The sequence below is a fragment of the Rhineura floridana genome, chromosome 8, assembly GCF_030035675.1.
Source record: "Rhineura floridana isolate rRhiFlo1 chromosome 8, rRhiFlo1.hap2, whole genome shotgun sequence".
Taxonomy (NCBI): Eukaryota; Metazoa; Chordata; class Lepidosauria; order Squamata; family Rhineuridae; genus Rhineura; species Rhineura floridana.
In genome coordinates, this window is record NC_084487.1 from 92879244 (window position 1) to 92904033 (window position 24790).

General features: G+C 40.5%; 1 protein-coding gene across 9 annotated transcripts in view; it reads left to right on the forward strand.

Annotated features, from left to right (window-relative positions):
• Positions 1-18385, forward strand: part of CPED1 (cadherin like and PC-esterase domain containing 1) — a 160549-nt gene extending 142164 nt beyond the window's left edge. For all 9 annotated transcript variants that reach the window (XM_061640093.1, XM_061640095.1, XM_061640096.1 and 6 more), the window contains 5 exons: positions 1229-1449; positions 5316-5417; positions 10662-10749; positions 12720-12866; positions 16218-18385. In XM_061640093.1, coding sequence (XP_061496077.1) covers positions 1229-1449; positions 5316-5417; positions 10662-10749; positions 12720-12866; positions 16218-16445 — 786 coding nt within the window. In that variant the 3' untranslated portion in view covers positions 16446-18385. The remainder of the gene's footprint in view (positions 1-1228; positions 1450-5315; positions 5418-10661; positions 10750-12719; positions 12867-16217) is intronic.
• The last annotated feature ends 6405 nt before the right edge of the window (positions 18386-24790 follow it).

A 24790-nucleotide genomic window follows, 5' to 3' on the forward strand; every position in this document is an offset into this window, starting at 1 on the left:
GTGAGCCTGTGTGGTCCCATAAATAGAGAGATGTATCATGGGATAAGCTGTATTTAGTTCCCATTCTATGCTACTGACTTTTTGTGTAGATTAGCGTAAAGTGCTCTCTTCAGATTCAGTTTCTCATCTGTAAAATGGTAACTGAAGTGACCTATAGCACAATTGACGGTTTTGAAATCATTTTGCACATTTTTTAAAAAGTGCTATTTAAAATGGTAGATAGAAGCATGAATAATAGTACTTGTGAAGTACCACTCTCTCATGCCAATGCTGTTGCTGGCTCTTTATTGTACACTCCTCTAGGCATAGCACCAGGGCTATGCAAGTCATCTGAGACTATCCTCATTGCATTATCCCCTAAAAATGGCTGCCCTGGATAGCCGCATGGTGAAACCAGTCCTAAATATAATTCAAAATACCAAACTAATATCAATAGACCTGTGTCTTCAAACATGGGTTTGCTGTGATAATGTTGAGTTGGGTACCTGCTTTAAACCTAAACAAGGAGCAGGATTGCTTCATTCTCCCTGACCACTGCCTTTTCTCTGAAGTCCATTCCCTGAGGTAATTTTCACCCTACCCTGGTTTCAATGCTGGAAACTGGGAGAAAAGTAGAGAGAGTAACTGCTGGTAGAAAACTGAAGAGTGGTGGGAGAGGTCAGTCTCCTATTTCTGTTATACATGTGATTAGGACAATCTCAAGTTTAAAGACACAGGGTGATATCCAATGTCATCCAATTATGTCATCCAATGCCATACACGAGTATTCATACCCACTGAAATTGATAGACAAGTGGAATTCACTCTCACAAGAGAGCTTTTCTGTGGTGGCAGCCTGGCACTTCCTCCCACCAGAAATATGGCTGGTGTTTACACAGAATAGGTTTCAATGCCAACTGAAGACATATCTCATCACCAAGGCATTTTGTAGTGGCTGATCTGTGGTGGCCATTTGTGTAGGGGGACTGGTTTTTGATGTTGGCTTTGTACATAATTTAGTATTGGTTTTAAGATGTTATGTTTTATAATTTTGTAGCTTTTATTATTTTCTATGTGTAAACTGCCCTAAGGTTATTTATGATGAAGGTTATTTATGATGAAATCCATATTTATTGAATATGAATAGATTAATAACCATCATTAAAAAAACTTCATTTTAACTTGTTTTAGTTGTGCTTATATCAGCAAAGTGAGACATGAAATGCTGTATTCTTTTTTGCCCTTAAAGGTTCTTTTCATTGGTGATTCAACTAACAGAGGGATGATGTATTACCTAATAGAGAGAGTGAACGAGACCCTTCAAGAATGGCAAAAGGCTCATGACATGAAATTCTATCATAATGTAAACAACAGGAACACTTTTATTAGTTATTCATATTACCCCCAGTTTTGGATCAGTGTATACCAAAGACCAACCTTTGAAGAAGCTCTAGAGCAGCTACTACTCAGGTATGATGGTAGAACTTCTATTTCCCAAGATATAATATACATTTTTGACAGTGATTCACTGGTTTTCCTTGCATACAATGGCTCCATGCCAGCATTGTCTAGCTACAAGTGAGAAGGAATTTCTGAGAGATTCAGAGTCTCTGGGAGACATAGAAGGAACTACTACAACCCAGAGCTGCAGTAACCCCCACAGTCCGCATCATACTCTGCCTCTTAGAGTTTTATCATCCCACACAGATTCTTCTTCCCCTCTTCTTCGTACCTGCAATTTTTTGGTCAGTAGTATCCCATGGGTATTCAATAATTTGGCAAATGAAATAATAAAGGAAACTGTGCAGAGGTCACCATGCAGACTCCTTCCAATGCCAGTGCAATGCTGATAACCTGGTGTATTGCTGAAATAGTCCTTCCTGGAGGGATGGGTGAGAAATTCAATATAGTTCACGTTTAAAAGCGAATCTTTCAAATCTGCACTTTCAGAAACAATATAAGAACCAAACCACAGCCATCCTTCAAAATTCAAACTTATCCAAATTTTACAACACAGTTTTCCAACTAAAGTGTTTACAAAATGCATATATTAAGGGAAAATGTGCATAAAAATGAATCTATTCATGGAAATACCATATAAAAATGCACTATATTAGGAGAAATTACATGCAAAAATTTGTACATGAATAAAAACCACATACAAAAATGTGTTCATTAGGATCAATTCACACTAAATGTTGAAGAATTTTATAAGGATTTTTTTTATTTGCTGGAATTCTCACATTTAATTGAATGACATTGTTAGCATCTGACACTGACTTCAAAGAGATCCAGAAAGCATCACAATTCCATATAATATTTTCATACATGTTAAAGATTGACTCCCTGACAGAACAAATACCAAATAGGCAAGACTGACTATCCATAGTTCTGATCATTATGATGGAACTAGGAGTTGAAATTTCTTGCCATCTAACAGCCCTATTCACTGCAAGGTTATACCGATATATTTAGAGGAGTAATGTAAATGTAAATTTAATTTTTAGGTCGCCTATCTGGCCGAAGCCACTCTAGGCGACGTACATATCAAATTTCAATAAAATGCAATAAAATACAGTAAATACAATAAAATACAATATAATCAGCAGTAATAAAAATAACAGCATATGCAGTACACAACAACGGGCCTTCAGTATGTAATTAGCCCATCCCGGCGGTCCCAAAGGCCTGTCCAAACAGCCAAGTTTTTAAGGCTCGGCGGAAGATATCTAGGGAAGGGGCATGCCGAAGATCAGACGGGAGGGAATTCCAGAGAGTGGGGGCCGCCACCGAAAAAGCCCTCTCTCTAGTCCCCACCAATCTAGCTGCTTTTGTTGGTGGGATTGAGAGAAGGCCCTGCGTGGCTGATCTTGTCGGGCGGCATAATTTGTGATGCTGGAGGTGCTCCTTCAGATAAACTGGGCCGAGACCGTATAGGGATTTAAAGGTTAACACCAACACCTTGAATTGGGCCCGGAAAACTACTGGAAGCCAGTGTAGATTAAATAATACTGGCGTAATATGATCACGGTGACGACTGTTTGTAAGTAAACGAGCCGCCGCATTCTGTACCAGTTGAAGTTTCCGGACCGTTTTCAAGGGTAACCCCGCGTAGAGCGCGTTGCAGTAGTCTAATCGAGAGGTGACCAGGGCATGTACTACCAGTGGGAGCTGATGAACAGGGAGGTAGGGTTGCAGCCTACGTATGAGGTGTAATTGATACCAGGCTGCCCGGCTCACTGCCGAAATCTGAGCCTCCATGATTACATACTGCATAAGCAACCCCTGTTGCAGAACAATAGCTTTGGAAATTTATGATCAGGTGCATTTTGACAATAGATCACTAGGTCTCACCTTCTATGTATTAACATATCCTCATATCGCAGGAACAAGGTATATTTTACACACACCACAATGGTTTTTTTAATTAAAAAAATAAAAAGCAGCTTTGGCAGAGTATAGTTGTCAACAAAGGAAGGGAGGGGAGGAAGGACAGCATAACCATTTCCCTATCAACAATTTTTCAAAGCCATTCCAAGCTGCACAAGTGTGTTTGCCAGGGTAATGACACATCTGGAACCTTGCAATGGGAAAACAACAGGGGAGGAAAAGCAGTCTTTTCCCTAATATCATCAGAGTGGAAGAGTTCCTAGATATGATCCAAGAGAAAACAGGATTACTCAAAGAACCCATCACATAACAGGCTTTTTCATTTCCTACATCAGCAAAGCTTTTGTTGGAAGCAGAGCCTACAGTGGTATGCATATTCGAGAACCTAGGGTCCTCAAAGTTTTTTTTTAAAGGTTTCTAACTTTCTACTGGCTCCAGGTTTTTTTAAAGTTATTATTTTTGCACAAATCAATAATCAATTACAAAGAATTCAACAGAACAAAACATAATTGGTACGGACCTGCAAGCGAACAGATAAACTAATAAATCCATCAATATTTCATCATGTAAATCAATATCTTAATCCAAACTCTCATAAATCTTTTACGTCTTTTTTCCAGTCACTTTATAATACCATAAATTACTGATTAGTAATCACAATATATCAAACATAGTTTGTGGTTCTACTTGTTCTTGGTGATGGTGCAGTACATCACAAAAGGTGCCCACCTTTCTATGAAATAATTATCCTTTTTTTCACCCCTCTCTTGTTCTAACAATGTTGATTAATTTTAACATTGAAATATGGTCCCATAGCTTTACAATCCAATTATCCAGTGATGGGTAATCTTCTTCCAATATAGAGTAACTGTAAGTTGGGTAACTATTGGCAAATAAGTAATTTTCTCTCTTGTCATCATTTAATACTTGGTTTTCTGTATATCCTAAAAGTACTGTTAGAGGTTTTGTTGTTATGTGCCTTCAAGTCGACTACGACTTATGGTGACCCTATGAATCAGCGGCCTCCAATAGCATCTGTCGTGAACCACCCTGTTCAGATCTTGTAAGTTCAGGTCTGTGGCTTCCTATATAGAATCAATGCATCTCTTGTTTGGCCTTCCTCTTTTTCTACTCCATTCTGTTTTTCCCAGCATTATTGTCTGTTCTAGGATTTGCTGATAAATTTTAGCCCATCATATTTCCTATCTTGGCTAAGATTTGTGCCCACAAAGATTTTATTTTGGGGCATGCCCCAAATTTACAAATGATATCTGCAGGAGTGTTCCTGCATCTCCAACAACCATTGTTACTCATTGGGTATATTTGATTTAATCTGGCAGGGGTTAAATACCACCAAAGCAAGAGTTTGTATAAAAAAAAATAAATCTTTTAATGCCACACTAATTGGTTTGCCCTTGAATATTTTTCCAGAACCATTTTCACATGGAATTTTATACCCCAGATTTCTTCCCCACTTCGTCTGATAGGCATTTCATGTTACATTTAAATTCATAATGATCTTATATATCTTACTCAATGGTATAGAATTTTTTTCTTTCATTAATATTTCCTCCAGTTCTGTTTTGCTTCTAATTAAACCATATTTCACAGGGATTTTTTTAAATTGCAAATTGCTGCAGAAATGTGGAGAACTGAATTTAAGATTGGAAAAATGAGAAACTGAGAGAACAGAAATTGACAGATCTTTCCATTCTTACCTCTCTGACACAAAATATGCTGCCCTTCCCAAATGCATCCATAGATTAGTGCAATGAAAATTAGAAAAATTATAAATACTGGATTATATAACTGAAAATGACATCAGTCCTTTGTGGCTAAGGATTGCCAATATCTGAAGTGAATGCACTGCTGTTAAAAATGTTGCCATTGGTTCTGATTCCTAGGCAGAGTTTATTCTGCCATTTTGGCTTTCTTCTTTGTTTCAGATCCCAGCCACTAGAGAACACAGGCCAGACTATATTAGTTGTTGGTGGTGTCCAATGGCTCAATTTCAACCACTTACATATTATTCAAAAAGTGCTGAAGCGGTAAGTGTCCATGCTACAGTATTTTGCAGCTGTTTTTTGTATTCGTGACATTAAAGAACCACTAACAGACCTAATAACAATCAACAGTATAACTTTTCAATACGTTTAGTATTCATTTGTACAAGTGTAGACCCACAAAAAGTTTGTATATTGTACTTTCTGTACTGTCTACTTTTTCTAGAAACTAAATACAACTTTAAACATTTGAAATATTAAGTGTGAACCCACAAAAATAAGGAAGGAGTGCAAAGCATAGGAATTTCCCCCCTCCTTCTGCCTTCCCACTCCACTCTCTATCTATGCTTCTTGGCCCTAATGTAACAAAACTACTTTCTATATATTTGCAGGGCAAACTGGATGCACATCATCAAAATGCTCATCTGACTGCAGATGTGGCCTGAATGTACTGCATTGCTTTCTATGGGGTGTGCACTTGGATACAATTGCACATCTGAATGTGCATCCAACTGTATGGAAGGCAGTGTGGCTAGACCGTATGTGCATAGCTACCTCCAGGTTCAGAGACAGGCCACCTAAATAACAGTCACTGAAGAACAACAGCAGGATAGGGATATTGTCCTCATGTTTTGCTTGCAGATTTCCTTAGGCATCTGGTTTGCCCCTGTGGAAAACAGTATGTTGGACTACATAGGCTATGGGCTTGATCCAGCAGGGCCCTTCTTTATGTTCTTATGTTCACTCTGGTGTACTCCAGGTTCTTGATCCACCAAATAATACTCATGAGGAAACCTGCTTCAGTGTGTGGATCTCCTTCCTTAGATTGGGACTCCTTGCTCCATGCCTATGTGAACAGTTCTGGCAGCATTTCTTCACTGGCTGTAAAGCACATGGCTTGAGCAAAGGGACTGCAACAGTTCTCCTATGGGAAGAAACAGGTTGGATATAATACATACCTGGGGGCGCACATTCTTTGAGACCAGCCCCCTTTCCCACAATCCTTTCTGTGACCTATATTTTGATTTCATCATTTTTACTGCAGAAAAAGTTGATTTGCAGAGCCACGCTGAATAACTGTATTGGAATAACTGTATTTAGAACCAAAAACTCATTTCAATTTAAATACGACTCACATTGTAACAATCATCTTTCAAATGTTGAGAGTTTTGAAGTAATATCACATCCGTCTCAAAAAGGTGCCTCTCCAAAGAAAGAAGCCTCACAAGCTCTTCAGATAGTTGAGAATTGTAGGTGTTGATGTGCATTTTGCAGTGTATAGGACCCAAGGATAAATCTGTCATTGTTAAGGGTGGAGAGTAGACACCATTGCGTCCGCAAGTAGCCAGCTGGCACAGCTTTTCCAAGTGGTGAATGGGCTTTTGTCTTCTGGCTAAGAAAGCACTGCTCTGACACCCTCAGAGGCCTGCTGTCACAACTTTGCAAGACCCTTTAGGGACAAAAATGGTCAGATTTGGACAGAGTTGGATGCTACAGTTAGAGCAAGTCCAATAGAGGCATCCAGAGCACTGTCTGCTCCATCTGTATTGGATCAGTTTCAATTATTGCAGCCGGAGGATGTGAACAAGCTGCTTGAAGAAGTGCGGCCTACCACCTGCCCCTTGACCTTTGCCTATCCTGGCTACAGAGAATTAGCCATAGGGGACTGGCTGGGTGGTTCCAGGGAGTGATTAATGCTTCACTGGAGGAGGGGAAGGTACCATCTGCCTTGAAGGAGGCGGTGGTGCAAACTCTCCTTAAGAAGACCTTCCTGGACCCAAAAGTGTTAAACAACTATCATCCAGTGGCAAATATCCCCTTTTGGTGCAAGATGCTTGAGAAGGTGGTGGTGGTCCAGCTTCAAGAATGCTTGGAGGAAACTGATTACTTGGATCCATTCCAGTCTGGCTTCAGGCCTGGCCATGGCACTGAAACTACCTTGGTTGCCCTGGTTGACGACATCTGTCGGGAGAGAGATGGGGGAATGCGACTCTGCATGTTCTCCTTGATCTCTAAGTGGCTTTTGATACTGTTGATAACAGTGTCCTTCTGGAATGTCTTGAGGTCAGGGTTGGGGGCACTGTGCTTCAGTGGTTCTACTCACACCTCCAGAGCTGCTTCCAAAAAGTAGTTATAAGAGGCTACTGTTCAGCACCATGGGAATTATCCTTTGGTGTTCTGTAGGGTTCCATCTTGTCCCCCCATGCTATTTAACATCTATATGAAGCTACTGGGAGCTGTCACCAGGAGATTTGGAGGGAGGTGCCATCAGTATACAGATGACACCCAGCTCTACCTCTCTATTCCATCAGAAGAGGCAGTTGAGGTGTTGAACCAGTGCTTGGAGGCACTGATGGACTGGATGTGGGCCAATAAATTGAGGTTGAATCCTGAAAAGACAGAGGTGTTATGTGTCCAGAGTTCTCATGTCCAGAAGGTGGGAAGAAAGCCTGTTCTGGATGGGGTTGCCCTTTCCTTGAAGGAGCAGGTCTGCAGCTGGGAGTACTCCTGGATCCAACACTGTCACTGGAGCTTCAGGTGGCCTCAGTGGTTAGCAGTGACTTTTCCCAGCTCTAGCAGGTTTGCCAGCTTCAGCCCCTTTGGGAAAGAGATGACTTTGCCACAGTGCTCCATGATCTGGTAATTTGTTGCAATGCGCTTTACATGGTGCTGCCCTTGAAGACAACTTAGAAACGTCAACTAGTCCAAAATGCAGCAGCCAGGTTATTGGCTGGGGTTCTCTTTAGAACTAACTTAGAAATAATAAATATAAATCAAATAATAAATAAATAAAACTCATATAACCCCTGTTTTAAAACAGCTACATTGGTTACCAGTTCGTTTCTGGGCCCAGTTCAAGGTGCTCACGTTAGTGTTTAAAACCCTAAATGACCAAATATCTGAAAGATCATCTCCTCCCATACAGACTCTCTTGGATGTTGAGATCAGCAGAGGGGGCCCTTTTAGTAGTTCCACCACCCTCAGAAGTTTGGGTGGTAGTGGCCCAGAAGAGGACATTCTCTGTGGCAGCTCCATAGCTGTGAAACTCCCTCCCCACCAAGTCTAGCAACTTCATTGTACAACTTTCATCGAATAACCTAAGGAGTAGCCTAACGGTACTCCTTGATCCAACACTGTCGCTGGAGGTTCAGGTGGCCTCAGTGGCTAAGAGTGCCTTTTTCCAGCTCCAGCTGGTTCACCAGCTTTGGCTCATTTTGGACAGAGAAGACTTGGCTACAGTGCTCCATGCCCTGTAACTTCCAGACTAGATTATTGCAATGCACTCTATGTTGGGCTGCCCTTGAAGTCAACTCAGAACCTTCACGTGGTCCAAAATGCAGCAGCCAGAATACTGGCAGGGGTTTCTTTTAGAACTCATATAACGTCAGTTCGTTTCCAGGCCCAGTTCAGGATGCTCACATTAGTGTTTAAAGCCCTAAAACCTAGGTCCCAAATATCTGAAAGACCGCCTCCTTCTCTGCAGACCCTATTGGGTGTTGAGATCAGCAAAGGGGGCCCTTTTGGTAGTTCTGCCACCCTCAGAAGCTCCGAGGTGGTGGCCCAGGAGAGGGCATTCTCTGTTGCAGCCCCTAAGCTGTGGAACTCCCTCCCCATGGAGGTGTGTCTAGCAACTTCATTGTACAACTTTTGGTGCATGCTGAAGACACACCTCTTTACCCTGGCCTTCAACATCTGAGACATATATTTTTAGGACCCACCCTATTTTTCTGTGATGTTTAGATTGTTTTTAACTGTTTTAATTATGTGTTTTAAAATCATTGTAACCTGCCTTGGGACTTCTGGGTGAAGAGGGTTGTTTCCCACACAGCCTTGAAGCTCACTGGGTGACCTTGGGCCAGTCACTGCCTCTCAGCCTCAGAGGGAGGCAATGGTAACCCCCCTCTGAATACCGCTTACCACAAAAACCCTATTCATAGGGTCGCCATAAGTCAAGATCAACTTGAAGGCAGTACATCATCATCATCATTATTATTATTGTCATCATCATTATTACTGACAACAGCAACAATAACAATAATATAAATTGGAAATTTTATTTTTTAAAAAGTAGGTGGCAGAAGTAAAGCACCAATTCGCCACAAGTCCCTAGCTGTTTCGACACTTGTGGAGATTGGCAGCCAAGTTGGACACCAGGGAGTTAGCCTTACCATAAGGTAGCCACCTCAGATGGCAAATGCTGGGGGGGAGTAGACAGAGCTTGTGTGCCATGGTGCCTCTCCTGCCCCCACCCTTCATCCCCATGCTAGCCTGTGTTCTCAGATGCAGTGGAGGATGCTATCCCATTGCAAGCATCAAAGTAAGATCCAAGTCTTTTGCACATGGAATGGGAAGGGTGTTGTTCTGCCCTTTGCCTCTAGTGGCAAAATATTTTGGGCTGGCTCTGGCTGCCAGTATTGAAAGGCCGCATGAGAGCACTGTGCACCCACAGCCCTTACTCCCCACAAGATTGCGAATTTCTTCGGAACCAGAGAATTTTTTAAAAAACACACACACACAAGGTTTTCTTAAATATACCTCCCCTAGCATTTTGGTACTTAGTGCCTCTGCATGTGGGGACATCCACTTTACTTAAAGAGGGGAGTGATTTGTATTCCCTCTCATTCTGTGTGCTTGAGATTGGAGTTAAAATAAAAGTGTCACACTAAACTGTAAAATAGCTTCAATTTCAGTGGGAAGGCCTGTTCACATGATGACCTTTCCATATCTAGGTGGTTTTCAAGCACTCATCTTCATAGACCCTGTTCTTGCAGAGGACTTCACCACTCACTCTGGTGCTCGATCTCCATCTGCCTGCAAGCTTCATTTTTCGCCCTGTGATTTATGGGATGGCACATGTTCTTTTGTATTAGGAAGTGTTATTTGTTAATGTTTTGTTTTTAATATGAGCTGCTTTGAGTTCACCTTGGTTGTTGGAAAAGTGGCATACAAATATTAAATGAATCAAAGGGGGAAATTTTCAAATAAAGAATCTGTTTATCAAAATGGACTCCAATTAGATTTCACTGATAAAACTTGCCCCAAAACATATCATGATGATTACAAAGGATTCATCAACGTGTTCCGCAGGGAGGCCTTTGATAGATCAAATCCTTACTCAGTATCAAACTGGCAACTCCTAGGCTGATTAAATGTGTCATGTTACCTGATTCTGCAGTTTATTGAATCTGAACATTATATAAGACAAAATCAAAAGTTAGACGCTCTTATAGTGCATCAGTTTAATAGATCTGTAAATAAAATGTGTGTATTTTATTTCACTTGATACAGAGCAAATCTCTCAAATATCCTGGTAGTGATAAAATCCCTGGGAATGGGCTTTCATCTGCCTGTGGATGGAGTGCATACTTTGTCATCAGTAGGTTACATTTGCAATTTTATTTGTTTTGCATCCTGCTCCTAAGAATTATGCTGGTGTATGTTTTGGTAGAACCCTGCCTCTATACCAGCACAATATTATATGTTGGGAGGTTGTGCTGGTATGCACCATTCTAAGCATATATGTGATGGTGCTGCATGTTTTGGGTAAAGGTTAATGCCCTAATTTTAAAAAGACTCCCTGAATTGGTTTTAAATCCAAATGTTTAGTTAGAAGTGGTTTGTGTTTGGCCTGTTCAAATCTAAACTATTGCCTGAGACAGTTGGTGAAACGCCTTTTATTCCGGCTGTGATAGAAATGTAGGTAGCAAAAAGACTGAAGCCCAAGATTTGCCTACACTGCCTGTTCCCCTCAGAGGCCATCCCACCTTGACACAAAACATTTATGTAACTATGAAGAATTTAGCACCTGAATTTGTTTGTTTTCCTTTTCCCTCCCTATCCCCTTGTATTTTTGCAATCGTATCTATTATAGTGTATGCCTGCTGGTAGGGACTGCATAGTTTTCTTAATTTTTGTACGTTGCCTAGAAACATTAGGTGCTATGATGCTGATGACGCTAACAATGACATCATCATCATCATAGTCATAATGGTTGTAATCATCTTAGAGAAATAGAAATTAGGGCCCAAGTTTGTTTTGGAAATCCTTTTCTCTAATTCTTGGTGAGTGGCCTCTCTATAATTCCTCAATAGATGAAAGAAATGTACTTTGCACTTGCCCAGGAACCCTTTCATCTATCTTCCTTCATTTGTTCCAGAGTTGAGCTTTGGCATTAAAAACAGGTGCTAGGGATGGATCCTGCCACAAGTAAAGTTCCTCCATTTGTTGTTAACCACCAAATTAAAGGAATGTTTATACCCTAACATGCTTTTATTATTATCTATGTAGTAGCACCATCAATGTAAATGGCACATTGCAAAGCAACAACAAAAAGATGAGTCCCTGACCCTGAGAATCTTAGAGTCTAAAATTTGTCAGATAAGGAGGATAATCAGGAGAATATACATTCAGTTTAGTTACATGCTTAGGCTGTCTAGGTTCTCAGGCTTTCATCTAGTTGATAAAGGTTGTGCTTACTAGATATAAATTAGTTTGCCTGCAGGAACACTGCAATGAAGACAAGTATGTGGTTAATTATTATAAACAAATTATGTAGAGTGCGAAGCCTGAACTCTTTGGAGAAAAGATAAGATGTAAATACAATAAAGATATAAGAAGTCCCAGCAACATCAAACTTACAACATAAGTAGCTGTATTAATAAATGCTCAGGATTGGATACTAGGTCACACCAGCATTATGGCTGAATGATGATTCAATATAGGGTAGTATACTAGAACAACAGGGTAGATGAATGCCATTCTGTCAGAATGTCACCATTGGCAGAACCCCATAGGTCTGGCATGTGGCATTTTCACATAGTATCAGTTTGGACAGGGAACGAATGTGGTACAGGCAATACAAGGTAAGACTAGGTGCAACCTATTCATTGCCTGAAATGAATTTCAGTCATGTGCACAGCAGAGCAAATTTACATGCCGAATACATTACAGAAAACCCTTGGGATTGGACTGATACACAGTGTAGTGGGGTAGAACTATATGATTAATCTCAAACTACCACACTGGAGCATAACATTTTTTGTACATTCTCACGTGTGCATGTCTGTAGAGTTGGAGTTGGAGTTGTTATTTATAAAGATGCAACATTTAATATTCTCCCTTCCCTTCCCTTCTCTTCCCTTTCTCTGCTCTTTGAAAGAAAGAAAGAAAATTTATCTACCAAATATTTAAGCTCAAAAATTTCTATCCAAAAAGCAAGAATTAAGGTTCTCTCCAGCCAAATATCTGTATATACTATTCATATACCCATGATAACGTGTCTTTATATAACCAAAAGCTGTAAATAAATAAATGGGATAATATGAGATGTATTGATTTAAATTGCAGGCAGAAGTACAAGACTTGTGGGATGAAAACCAGGCTATTTTGAACACTGCAAAGCAATATGACTATGAAGTGGTTGATACTTTTATTATTACTATGGGACGGTACAAGGAATTTTTGCAAGGGAAGTGTGTATGTCATTTTCATGAGGTAATTAATTATACACCAGACACCCATCCAACAGCAGGGTCTGGGAGCAGTGATGAGCCAGAGGCAAGAGTGTGGGTTAAACATAGCCACAACTTTATTGGTAACAGTGCCTCCCTGGTTTGGCATGGCATAGCGCAGCCTTTCCCAACCTTTGGTCCCCAGATGTTGTTGGACTACAACTCCCATCAGCTCCAGCCAATATGGCCAATGGTCAGAAATGATGGGAACTGTAGTCCAGCAACATCTGCGGATCCAAAAGTTGGGAAAGCCTGGCATAGGGCAAAGATCTGTCCATCAGGCAGCCCAACTGCTTCCTGATGCCACTGCCCAGCCCATCTGCTGGAGCAACTGTGGGAGTTATCAAGCAGGAAGGTGCCACCTAAACCTATCTAAAATATTTTGAACATACCCTCAACATTTAGGGCTGGATCCATTGATGTATTTGTGGAAAGCGTATCCATTTGAGCAAGTCAGCACATCCAATGTCAGCAGATGCCCTCTAACCACGTAAATGCCTTATTGTCATCCCCAAAAGCTGCCCATGAGAGTTGGAGGACCCCTTGGAACAGAATGGAATATAGCATGGAGTGGATAATGGGGATTAGATAAGCAAAAATTGGGTGCCTTGATCTGTGCTAATGGAAGCTCTTTTTCGCTAAAGCAAAATCACTACTGGATAGTGACCTTTAGAGTTTACATTTTATGGAAACACTCTGTTTCTTAAAGGAGCCTTAATGGGAGAGCACTTCAAAGCATATCAACACACTTTTTTGTCTGATGTGATGAAATGAAATGAAGAGGAAAGGCAGCTGCATCAGCTTGTTTGGTTTCAGGTGTTTGACTTCATCCAGAATGATTCCTACTGTGAAAAGCAGTATGGTGCACTCACAGATTATCAGTTATGAACCATTTCAAAATGAGTTTAGAATTAGAGGAGGCAGGTCAATCTGCAGTAATGTCAAAATGCTGAAGTTGCTCAGAAGTGAAAAGTGGTAGTAGCAACAGCTGGTCTCTGAGCCTTGATGCTCAGCAGCGCTACTTGACAACATGGGTGATATTCTGTGCTGCAAAATTCTCATCAATCATTTTGTGGAATCTCAATTTCCACTTACCACTAAGAAAGGGTTTTCCACACAGTTGCAGAAGAGGGCTTTAAAAATAACCTGATTGTCCCCTAAATATATTTCAAAGAACTCCCTTCTTTCAATCGGAAAGAGGAGTGGAAATTCATTTCTGGCAAAATTTCTTCTCTCTTCCACATGAGAGAGCTCCACTTACTCTCCAATTGAATATCAGAATTGATACATCTGGATTTCCAAATAGCCTTGTGGAGATGCAGCAGACGCTTTGGGGATTCATTGGCCGTGTGGAGCCAAAGCTCTCAAAAGTCATAGCTTGCCACCATCCAACACTTCACAAAGAAAACAGTGCTTAGAAGTTGAACTGTACTCAAGCAGATTACTATGTGAAGATACAAACAATGGGCTTGGTTTGGTTCCACAGAGGCTGCATACACATTGTACATTTAAAGCATATTGATTTCCTGCGAAGAATCCTGGGAATTATAGTTCATCTCTCACACAGCTACAATTCCCTTTAAGAACTGGACTTTAAGAAGGATGCAGAAAAACTGGAACAGGTTCAGAGGAGGGCAACAAGGATAATCAGGACTGGAAACAAAGCCCTGTGAGGAGAGACTGAAAGAACTGGACATGTTTCACCGAGAAAAGACTTAGGGGAGACATGACAGCACGCTTCAAGCACTTGAAAGGTTGTCACAGAGAGGAGGGCCAGGATCTCTTCTCAATCATCTCAGTGCAGAACATGGAATAACATGGCTCAAGTTGTAGAAAGCCAGATTTCGGCTGAATATCAGGAAAAACTTCCTGTTAGTGTGATACCACGATGGAACCAATTTCCTGGGGAGGTGTTGGGTTTTCCAACACTGGAGGCATTCAAGAGACAGCTGGACAGCCACTTGTTGGGTATGCTTTAAGTTGAATTTCTGCATTGAGCAAGGGGTTGGGTGTTGATGGCCTTATAGGCCCCTTCCAGCTCTACCTTTCTATGATTCTATGATCACATTATTCCCAGCACCCTTAACAGACTACAAGTTTCCAGGATTCTTTGGGGGAAGCTATTTGTTTTTAAAGTGCTTTAAATATATGGAGTGTTCACAGCCAGAAAAACAAACTTATGAAACACAGTTTCTAGCACAGATTTAAGTACAATTTCAATGGATACTTGCCATAAGAATTTCAGTAGTAATATGGGTGAAGTTCTTCTACATCAGGATTGGAAACAAACTTCAGGGAGAAATAAAAGTCCACCTTCAATGAGAGGTGAGCTTTAGAGTCCTCCAGTTCTCTAGCTTGGATAGAAGTGGAGTCAAATTCCTGACTTCCCACCCACATGAATTCTCAGCTTCCTGCCTACCCCTCTCTTCTATCCCCGTAAGCCATCCTGCCAGGACCCCTCAAATGCCATCTCCCCCTTCCCTGTAATTGACTCTGGCGGCGGCGGCAGCAGCAGCAGAGGCACACAGTAAGAGGAGGGTCTGATGCCCTGGAATAACAGTGCTGAGTTGCAGGAGACCATGGGAGATGTAGTTCTCCCAAGGACTGCTGCAAAAACCTGTTTCCTCCTCTTCTCCCACCTCTATGGCTGTTCCTGCTGTCAATTAAAGAAAAGACGGGGCAGCTGGAGGGCTGCAATTGATGTTCATGGTGTTTTATCATTGGCCCTTCCTGTGGTGGTTGTTTTCCTTGGCTGTTGAAGTCCCCTTTCACCTAAGTCCCCACTTGTGTGTCAATAGGTCTTTTTAGACATGGTGGAGGAGTGGTGTAGCCTCATGCCATGTATCTGAATACATGAGCTGTTTTTCTTTTCTGGAGTTTAAATACTCCTGCTATTGTTCTATGATTGGCTCATGAGTTTGTCGCTATCTTATCCTTAATGAGAGGAGGCAATTGTCTTGGGCTCTTTATTGACCCTGAAGTTTGAGGAGGTGAGATTTAGTCCAGGAAGATAATGGGATCTGAACTATGTAAGGCAGTCTTCTGGTCTTTCTCTACCAGATCTCCAATGTTTATTACAATGTTGCACTTACTATTGGCTATAAGGTTAATACAGAGTAATTTAGAGTTATATCAGTGCAGGGAATGTAGCTTCAATCCTTTCCTCATCCAGCCAGCTTAAGGACAGGACTTTCAGACGTGAAAACAATCCAAAACAAAGCAAATTAGAATTTAGCCATTCATCTAATATTCATACACAGCTTAAATGCATGATCCATTCTGTTACCCTGAAGCACCAATATGAAAGTTTCTCAGGTGTTTCTTTCTTTTTCAGGTGGTGAAATCCAAAACATCTGAAGGAAGTTCTCCCATGGCAATGATGTTATCAAGGCCCTATGCTCTGGGCAAGTATTTCAACAACCAAAGCAACCTGATGAAACTGCAAGCCTATGCATCAAATTCTCAATCCCCTTATCATGTGAGAGGTCCAATAAACCAAGTGTATTCAGAAATTCTCCTCAGCCGGATCTGCGCAAATGACAGGAAGGTTCTTGGATCGTAACTTTGCTTGGCTGAAATGTAGAGCTCCAGACTCCCCTCTTTCCCATGTGGTGATCCACAGGCCATACCAGATTTATTACACACTTCTCTGAGTGGCTGAACATCCAGCATAACTCAAGACATGTGGCAGTTTCTGCACAGCCTTATAAAATCAAGATGTGTCCACGTATATCTGTGGTTTCAGAATGGGAGACAGAGAAGCACAAGAAAGGGGGAGGGGAGAGAAGTTACTTGAAATATTGCCAAATGTTTAAAGGGTTGTAAGCTAAGTTAATAGTACATATGATATGATATATTTTGTAGAGACTGCTCAAGTAGAGGTACAGATTAGAATGATATATCACCTGTAAAGAAAAATCTCATTCCATTTTGAAGAGTTGTATGACATAGCACAATAGCAATATAAGAATATGCACTTAGGAACTGGCATCACATTTTTACCTATAGAATCAGATTTGAACATCTAACATTTGCACTTAGGGAATGATGGCAACAGCTCCTGTCGTTCTAAGGGCCAAGGCAGATATGGCATGGGAGTTCCATGACTGGAGATCCTGACATCATTTTCCTGTTCAAAGCATCCTGTAGGGAGTCTGCTTTAGATCAGAGCTGCAATTTAACCTCTTCCCCCCTCATTGCAGCACTAATTAAAATCACACATCCCACAGCTGCTTTTTGAACAAAAAAATGACGTTGGACCCTCTAATCACGTCATGTCTAGTTTGGCCCTAAATACCTTGTTTCCTACCTCTTTGTCCTTTGCCGTTCCTGTGCTGCACGTTGTGTGTTTATTGGGCATACATGCGCCCTCTCCTTCTCCCAGTTTATGAACAATTCTTGGGCATGAGATCTGGCCTTCTACAAATACCTGCAGGTGTGCACCCTTACAGAAGCAGCTCATTTTATTAGGTGTTTACAACAAATAAAATTGAGAGAGTTGCCACATTTGGATTGCAGAATAGCTAATAGCTAAGTTTTACCTAAAACCATCTGGTGAGTTAGTGCCTGATACATGATTTGAACTTGGGACTTTTTTCTAGCCCACTGTCTTAACTACAACAATACATCAGCTGTCTGTTTTGCTTCTGATTATGGCTTCCTGTGCTATGTCAGAAGTCATTCCCAAAGGTCAAAAGCAGCATGATGGATACTATAGAAACCCAAAAATTACATGCAAAGCTCATTGAGCTGACCTTTGGATCCCTGCCATGACTCGGCAGCTGCACAGTTAGTGTGAAGAATTTCTCTTAGAATTTTGTAAATCTCCAACTGGTAGTCTTCGCTCATCCTGCCAGTTTCCTCATATCCCTGTGATGGCCTCAAAATTTGCACATATAATAACCCTGTCCTAGCATAGTTCATTGCATTCTAGACTAGAGTGCATGCTCAGCATTTTTCTCTCTCTGCCTAGATATTTTTAGTGGCTTTACAAAAACAAATATGTATTTATCTCAGAAATAATTCATAACATTGACTCCAACGTGAAGGATGCTGTGGTGGTGCCAAAGGTTTGCTTGAAAGGATACCAGGCCTGCTTTAGTGGACAGTCTTAAAAATCACTGCCTTTTCTTTTATCTTTATATTTCTGGATATTATTCTTTATATTCTGATTGGGTTAAGATTTTTCTTTTCTACATGGTTTCCATGTGCTAGATTTTCTTGCAGTGGAAGCAAAAACGTAAAGATGGTTGCCTGTATAAATATGTTTATATTAATAGTAATGTTAAAGTGGGACTCGGGTTACTTTAAAAAAAGATGAATTCTGTTTGTATTACAGTTCATGCTGGCAAATGTGCAATGCAATTTCTGCATAATCATCATTATGTGGTTTTCCTATGCTGTAGTTCATTGTGTTTAATACTTCTCAGATGTTGCTGTTTTGAAAGCAACCCATGTTATATTTTTATACATATATTTTTATATAAAGTTATCACGATAACATGCAAGCCCACCTATATTTAATGTACGAATTAGTATGAACCGGAGATTTCCATGAGTTACTAATCCATAGTTAGGTACTGATAAGAGTAAATGTATAGAAAAGGAAGATGATCCGTTTAGTATGTGGTACAAACTTTTCTTGCGATAATGTTTGTTGTTTGATTGATTCACATACTGGTACGTGACAAGATTATTCTAGGTCAGGTGAAAATATCCCTTTATTGTGTACATTCAGTTTTGGGGGGGGGAAATATTAGTCTTTTCATCAGTAGCAATTATAATACATTGTAGTATTCTTCTTCAGTTTTAAATGTCAGAATTTTCTCTAGCATAACTTTCCCCCAACCTGATGCCTTCCAAATAGTTTGGACTACAACTCCCATTAACCCCAGCCAGCATATGGTCTGGAATGGTAATCCAAAACATCTGAAGGGCATCAGGTTGGGGAAGGCTGCTCTACCATGAGGATGCAAAAGTATTTCACTGGCAGTAGGTCCCATTGAAGTTATGAATGTTCCAGAAAAGTTATGTATTTTAATTAATACTTCTGTGAAACTATTCCTGTGTTAAACTAACACTTCTGCTTGTGTAAGCAACTTTTCCAAATTCTTATATAGTGAATTGGCACTATTTAGTGTGACCAAGGGTCAATTTGCACATGTGTGAACCAGTCATTTCCTTCTCCACATAATCACTCCTGTGAAATCATATATACAAAGAACATAGTAAACTAGGCTGTCTACAGAAACAGCTCACAATTATTTCAGTGACTACAGACTCTTTCCATAGTCAGTGATAGACCCAAGCGTTGCTTGCATACATATGCACTGTCTGGCTGGTTAATGGTAGCTGATATTATTTACACAGACTTTTTGCTAGGGTAGTCAATGCGACTTTAGATGTGGATAGGGTCCTGCATGCTTTAAAGGAGATATGATCCTCCCACTCCTGAAAAAAATCTTTGCCAGTTTTCAGCCTGTATCTAATCTTCTGAACAACTTAAGGCATTCCTGGATGCCATATCTTGTTTCAGTCTTTTTTAGACTGGCTTCTGACCTGGTTGTCACACAGAGACAACCCTCAGGTAGTAGCCCTCGAGAAATCTACCTCAAGACAGATAGGAAAATGATTCCCTGTTTATGTTCTTGGACTTCTAAGTGGAAAAGCAGGATTCCCAAATGTGCAGAGAAGAGCCTTCAGTTTGTATGGTTAAATGCAAGCAGACATGTTCAGACGATACAATGAATACACCTATATCTACAGCAGCATCTGCCACCATCATGCTACCCTCTTAATTGCATCCATTGTGTACATGTAAACCTTCTGAAAAGACCTAATGAATGTGGTGTTACTATATCCTATGGCCACCTGCTGACTAACGAGCTTAAGGGGATTTCATATCCATTCCCAGGCTCTTTGTATTGCCCCGCATCATATGCTCTGCCTTTGGTGATAGGCTAACAACCTTTGCCTTTGGAATTTATTATTACTCCCATTCCATTGGCTATTGCCTGTAAGTCTGGTAGATTTATATTAATGTTACTGGTGTGAATCAATGCTTCTATCAAGAATGCTGTGCTTCAGGCAAATGTATTATGGGTGACACCATCTCTAAATGCTCTATAGATGTCACATTTCCCGTAACTATAATATGTAGCAATCTATTGTCCATCCACACATAGTAAGGGTGCGAACATGGGAGCAACAATAACACAGAGGCTTAGCTGGGTTCTAACTTGGCCACAACAGTGCCCAGGTTTGGTGTGGCAAGGGCCAAGGATCTGGCTATCAGTCAGCAGCTGATGTTCTAGTCCTGGCTGGGGCCCAAATACAAGGACAGAACCAGAATGTTGGGCCCACCACTTCATGGACCAGTACTGTGGGGCTGCAGTGGCCCCCTGAGCTAGGGCTGCAGGCATGGGTGGCATCCCCAAGATCCCTGAAGGAGGTTTGCCCTAAAGAAAGTGAGGTGCCCATCCCTTGCTTAACGCAAGTATGGATACTGCCCAATGCCTCTCCTGCCACTAGCAACTTGTGACAATAAATGTTAATCACCTTTACCCCGGAATTGCTAGGAAAAAGGCAAAAACCCCACAGGGCAAGGTCCAGGTGTGCTAGAAGGTAAAATTCCTTCCTAGCCCTGATCATCAATGGCTGACCACTGACCACAGCAATGCACATCATGGAATCACACACACCCAAGTGGCAACAATACATAATCTGGAGAAAAAGAAAATGAGGGAGGGGGGTCAGGAAGTTGCTGACAAGACTGCCAGAGACCTAGACTGTTTATACAGCCCAGACGTCTTCCCTCTGGTCCACCCTACCAGCCCCACCTCAGGAGACCAACCAAAGTTTCTGATCAGCCAAGGCAGACTGATTCTGATCCCTGCATGGCCAGTCAGCAACATGAGACATGCCCCCTGGGTGCTCTGCAACATGCTGGGAAGCCTGTTCCCTCCCCCACCTACACTGGGGATCAAATCAGGGTCCCCAGGTAAGGCAGAATCTGAGGCTTGTATTAGATGAAGCTATGCCAAAGCTAGCCCGGCATTCTGTACCATTTACCAGAGGTGTGCAACAAGTAACATTCTCCAAATAGTGATTAAGAAAAAACTACTCTTGGAACACATTCCTACTTCACCCCAAGGGTTAATTGTGCAGTATTGTGGTTCTGCACCATTGCGAACAAAAGAATGGTGTGCAAAGTGAAACTGTTGAATCCAGTGAAATAAATCTCAATGCCTTAGCCAAATCCCAGGAAGCAGGGCGGAAATTAATTGTATGAACATGTCCTACAGTGAACTGTTTATATATAGCAACTGTTACACTGTACATTCTTTTGTATTAGGGTTTCTTTATGGAATCACATATCCAGTATTTTCAATGGAACATATTTTTTTCAGTTCAAATATGCACACAGGAAAACATTTATAGCACTGTTTGCTGCTACTAAGACCTACAGCTGCATACATCACTGTCATTACATAAGAACATAAGAAGAGCCTGCTGGATCAGGCCAGTGGCCCATCTAGTCCAGCATCCTGTTCTCACAGTGGCCAACCAGGTGCCTGGGGGAAGCAGAATACAATGTAAAAAAACTATGTCTGATAAATGTATTCTTATCATAAATGTTGTTCAATAAATAATGCAGTCATTTGAACAGTCCATCAATCTCTTTGACAAATATTCCATCAGAATATTTTTAGTAATTTATTAGTGCGTCTTTTTCAATTTATTTTATTATTTCTCTTAAATGCACCTACTCCTTGCTTAGTACAATTTTAGCCCCAACTATAAGCAAAGTGATCTTTGCCATAAATATACTTTTATATTCCTGACATGACAAGAAGTCTGCACAGACAGTTGATTTGGGATAGTGATTTTCATGGATGATAAAACAGAAGCTGCTACAATATAACCAATACTTTAAATGAAGTACCTGCAGGCTGCAATCCTATTCACACTTTCTAGGATTATGTTCTATTGAACGCAGTGGGTTTTACTTCTAAGGAGACATGCATTAGATTGCCCTGGCCAGTAATGATTATGTTTAATACTTAACAGGTAATTCAGTGACTAATCAAAGCTCTTCCTTTGAAGTTAATTAGACTATACTATTGTAGATCATTACTGAATTTCGCTTTGAATCCTCCAGGCCTGTCTTGAACACTTACAATTTAAAATGACAGTGAGAAAAGATACAACATTGCCAATGTTATCTCTAGTGAGGATTTTTTGCTCCAAGCATCGTAATGTGCTGCTGAAAACATTGGAATATCAGCCAAAATAAAATATATTTGCTAACGTTTGGCAGCAACAAAAACTCTCACAGCTGATCAAATGTAATGGAAACTGTCAGGATATAGTTAGACCTCAGTAAATTCTGTGGGATACTGCTGCCAACATCTGAGGATCAGTTATATGATTTGATATAATTTTGTAGCTTCCATATTGTGACTGTGCATTTTATCTTCCATTGCTGCTCAGTCAGGGCAAGTCCCAGTCTCATTCTGAATACCTGAAGTAATAAGAAGCAATAAGAAATGCCTCTAGGCATGTGGAGGAGGCAATTCCATTGCAGTTGTATAACCATAGGCAGCCTATGCATTTCTTGAATCTTGGTTTAGTGTCTAGAGCTTCCAGGTAGGTTTAACACGGCATCACCTACTGTCATAGCTAATAATTTCAGGGTTGCCAGGAACAGTATCTTTAAGCCATCAAATGTCTGGGTAAACTAATATTTTCTAATTCTTCCTAAAAGAGAACAATGAGGAAGACAAATGCACCTTACTAGGGAGAGCAATCCACAAATAGGGAAGCACCACTGAGAAGGCCCTGTCATGAGTCACTGCTAATTGAGCAACCCCCAGTGGTGGCACCACCAACAGGGCCCAAGATGGTTGATATTGGGGAGGGGCTCTTTTATAACAACAGAAATATGTAATACTAAACATCATCAAAACTAAACGGAACCAATATCCATATGACATACAACACAGCATTGATAAAAGTTTGGTCACAAAATATATCTTGGAGTTCCTAAGGAATGAATTCATGATCGACTAAAGAAAGATTGCATCCCTTCACCATTTGAATCCTTAAATGGGAAATTACCAAACTATAAAGAAAGAATCAGTTGAGCAAGTGCCAGTTCTTCTCTGTTTCAAGTCATTACAAGCCTCTGGAATATTCTTGGAAACTTTACGATCCTTGTGTGGTCAAACCTGAAGACTGCTGGAAACCAATTGCAGTGGCCAGGAGACATTTGAAACTTATACACTCAACTGGCCATGTAAATGAAGGCTGAAGAGCAGAAATGGCACTTGGCTAAGAAAATAAGTATTTCATTATTTGAGGTAAGTTACAGATTGCTGGCCAAAGCAGAGGCTTGAGAGGAAGAAGGCACTGTATTCATCCATTCAGGGCAAAGTATTTCATGTTTCATCCCTGATTATTATATGAAGAGACAGTGGCTGTGAGTGTTTCAGAGTGTCTCCTTACAAATGCAGTTATGCCAACCTTAGAACAATTTCTCCATGAGAATGCTGTTACCAAGTGAGGAGGACATCATTTGCAGTGCCTCATTTAGGCATAGTATGTATTTCCTTTGGACTGTTTGTGGTGCTGTGGGCAAAAACCCCTGCCAGATTTTATGGCAAGATGCTGCACACAAGCAGCTAACCACATGGTACAATTTGCCAAGGGGAACAATCTAATGAGGCCTCTACATGGCAGTCAACTTGTAACTGGTTTCCAGAGAAGATCTCTTTGAAGGACAAATTCTTTTGAAGCATTTATGTAACACCGAGGGTAGAGATAGGGGAGAAAGACAATTTAGTTCACATTTAAAGATGAACCTACCTAATTTGCACTTTCTGAAACAATACACAAACCAAAACAAAGCCATCCTTTGAAATATGCACCTCCAAATTTGGCAATGCAGTTCTCCAGCCAAGTAATGTGTACAAAAATGCATACTTTTATCCAAAGTATCCATAAAAATGCGCAGAGAAAATAGCATACAAAATGGATTAAGGAAAATTGCTTTACAAAAATGGGTATGTTAGGCAAAATTGCACACAAAAATTGTTATGTTAGGGGGAAAATTGCATTAAAATACTGATGCATATTCATGAAGACTTTTTTTTTTTTAATGCAGACTGATATGGAGATGTACAGAACTGAACCAAAGACTGGTGAAATGAGAAACAGAGAAATCAAAATGGTCAGATCTGCCTAACCAAGAGACAACAGAAGAAAAATTAAACTCCTGACTCAGCAATATCTGTTAACTTTTTTTAAAAAAACTTAAATTAATCCACTGTAGGCTTGACATTCAAGTTATTTATAATCATTTGAGTCTTTGGAATATGCCTGCAGGAACTATTTGGATGGCTTGTGATACAGTGCAAAGTTAATTTACTACAGAAGCCATGCTTTTCAAATATTAGGGTAGGTTTTTTTCTTTGAATGAAAATGAGTGAAAAGCACTGGTCTGCCTCAACCAATCATTTTATGCCGGATTAGGAACCCTTCTTTCAGTAACTCCCCAAGACAGCTGCACAGAGGTTTTAATTTTTCCAACTCTGTCCTTAACTCAGAGATTCATTGCCACCAGATAAAGTTAAGATGAGTGTTAAATATGAAGTAACAAATAAACCACATTGTCCCATCTAGTTTGAACCCTTACACATCAGCAGACATTATGTTGTGTTTCTGTATATTCATCCATCAGCATCAGCATTCACTATTAGTAAGTTACAGTGGGCAACTGTCCTGCAATTTATTTATTTATTTATTCTATTTTTATGCTGCCTTTTGGCCAAAAGGCCCTCAAGGTGGCTCACAAAAAAAATAAACACAAATACAAAATACACATCCGGAAAAAAAATACAGTGCACA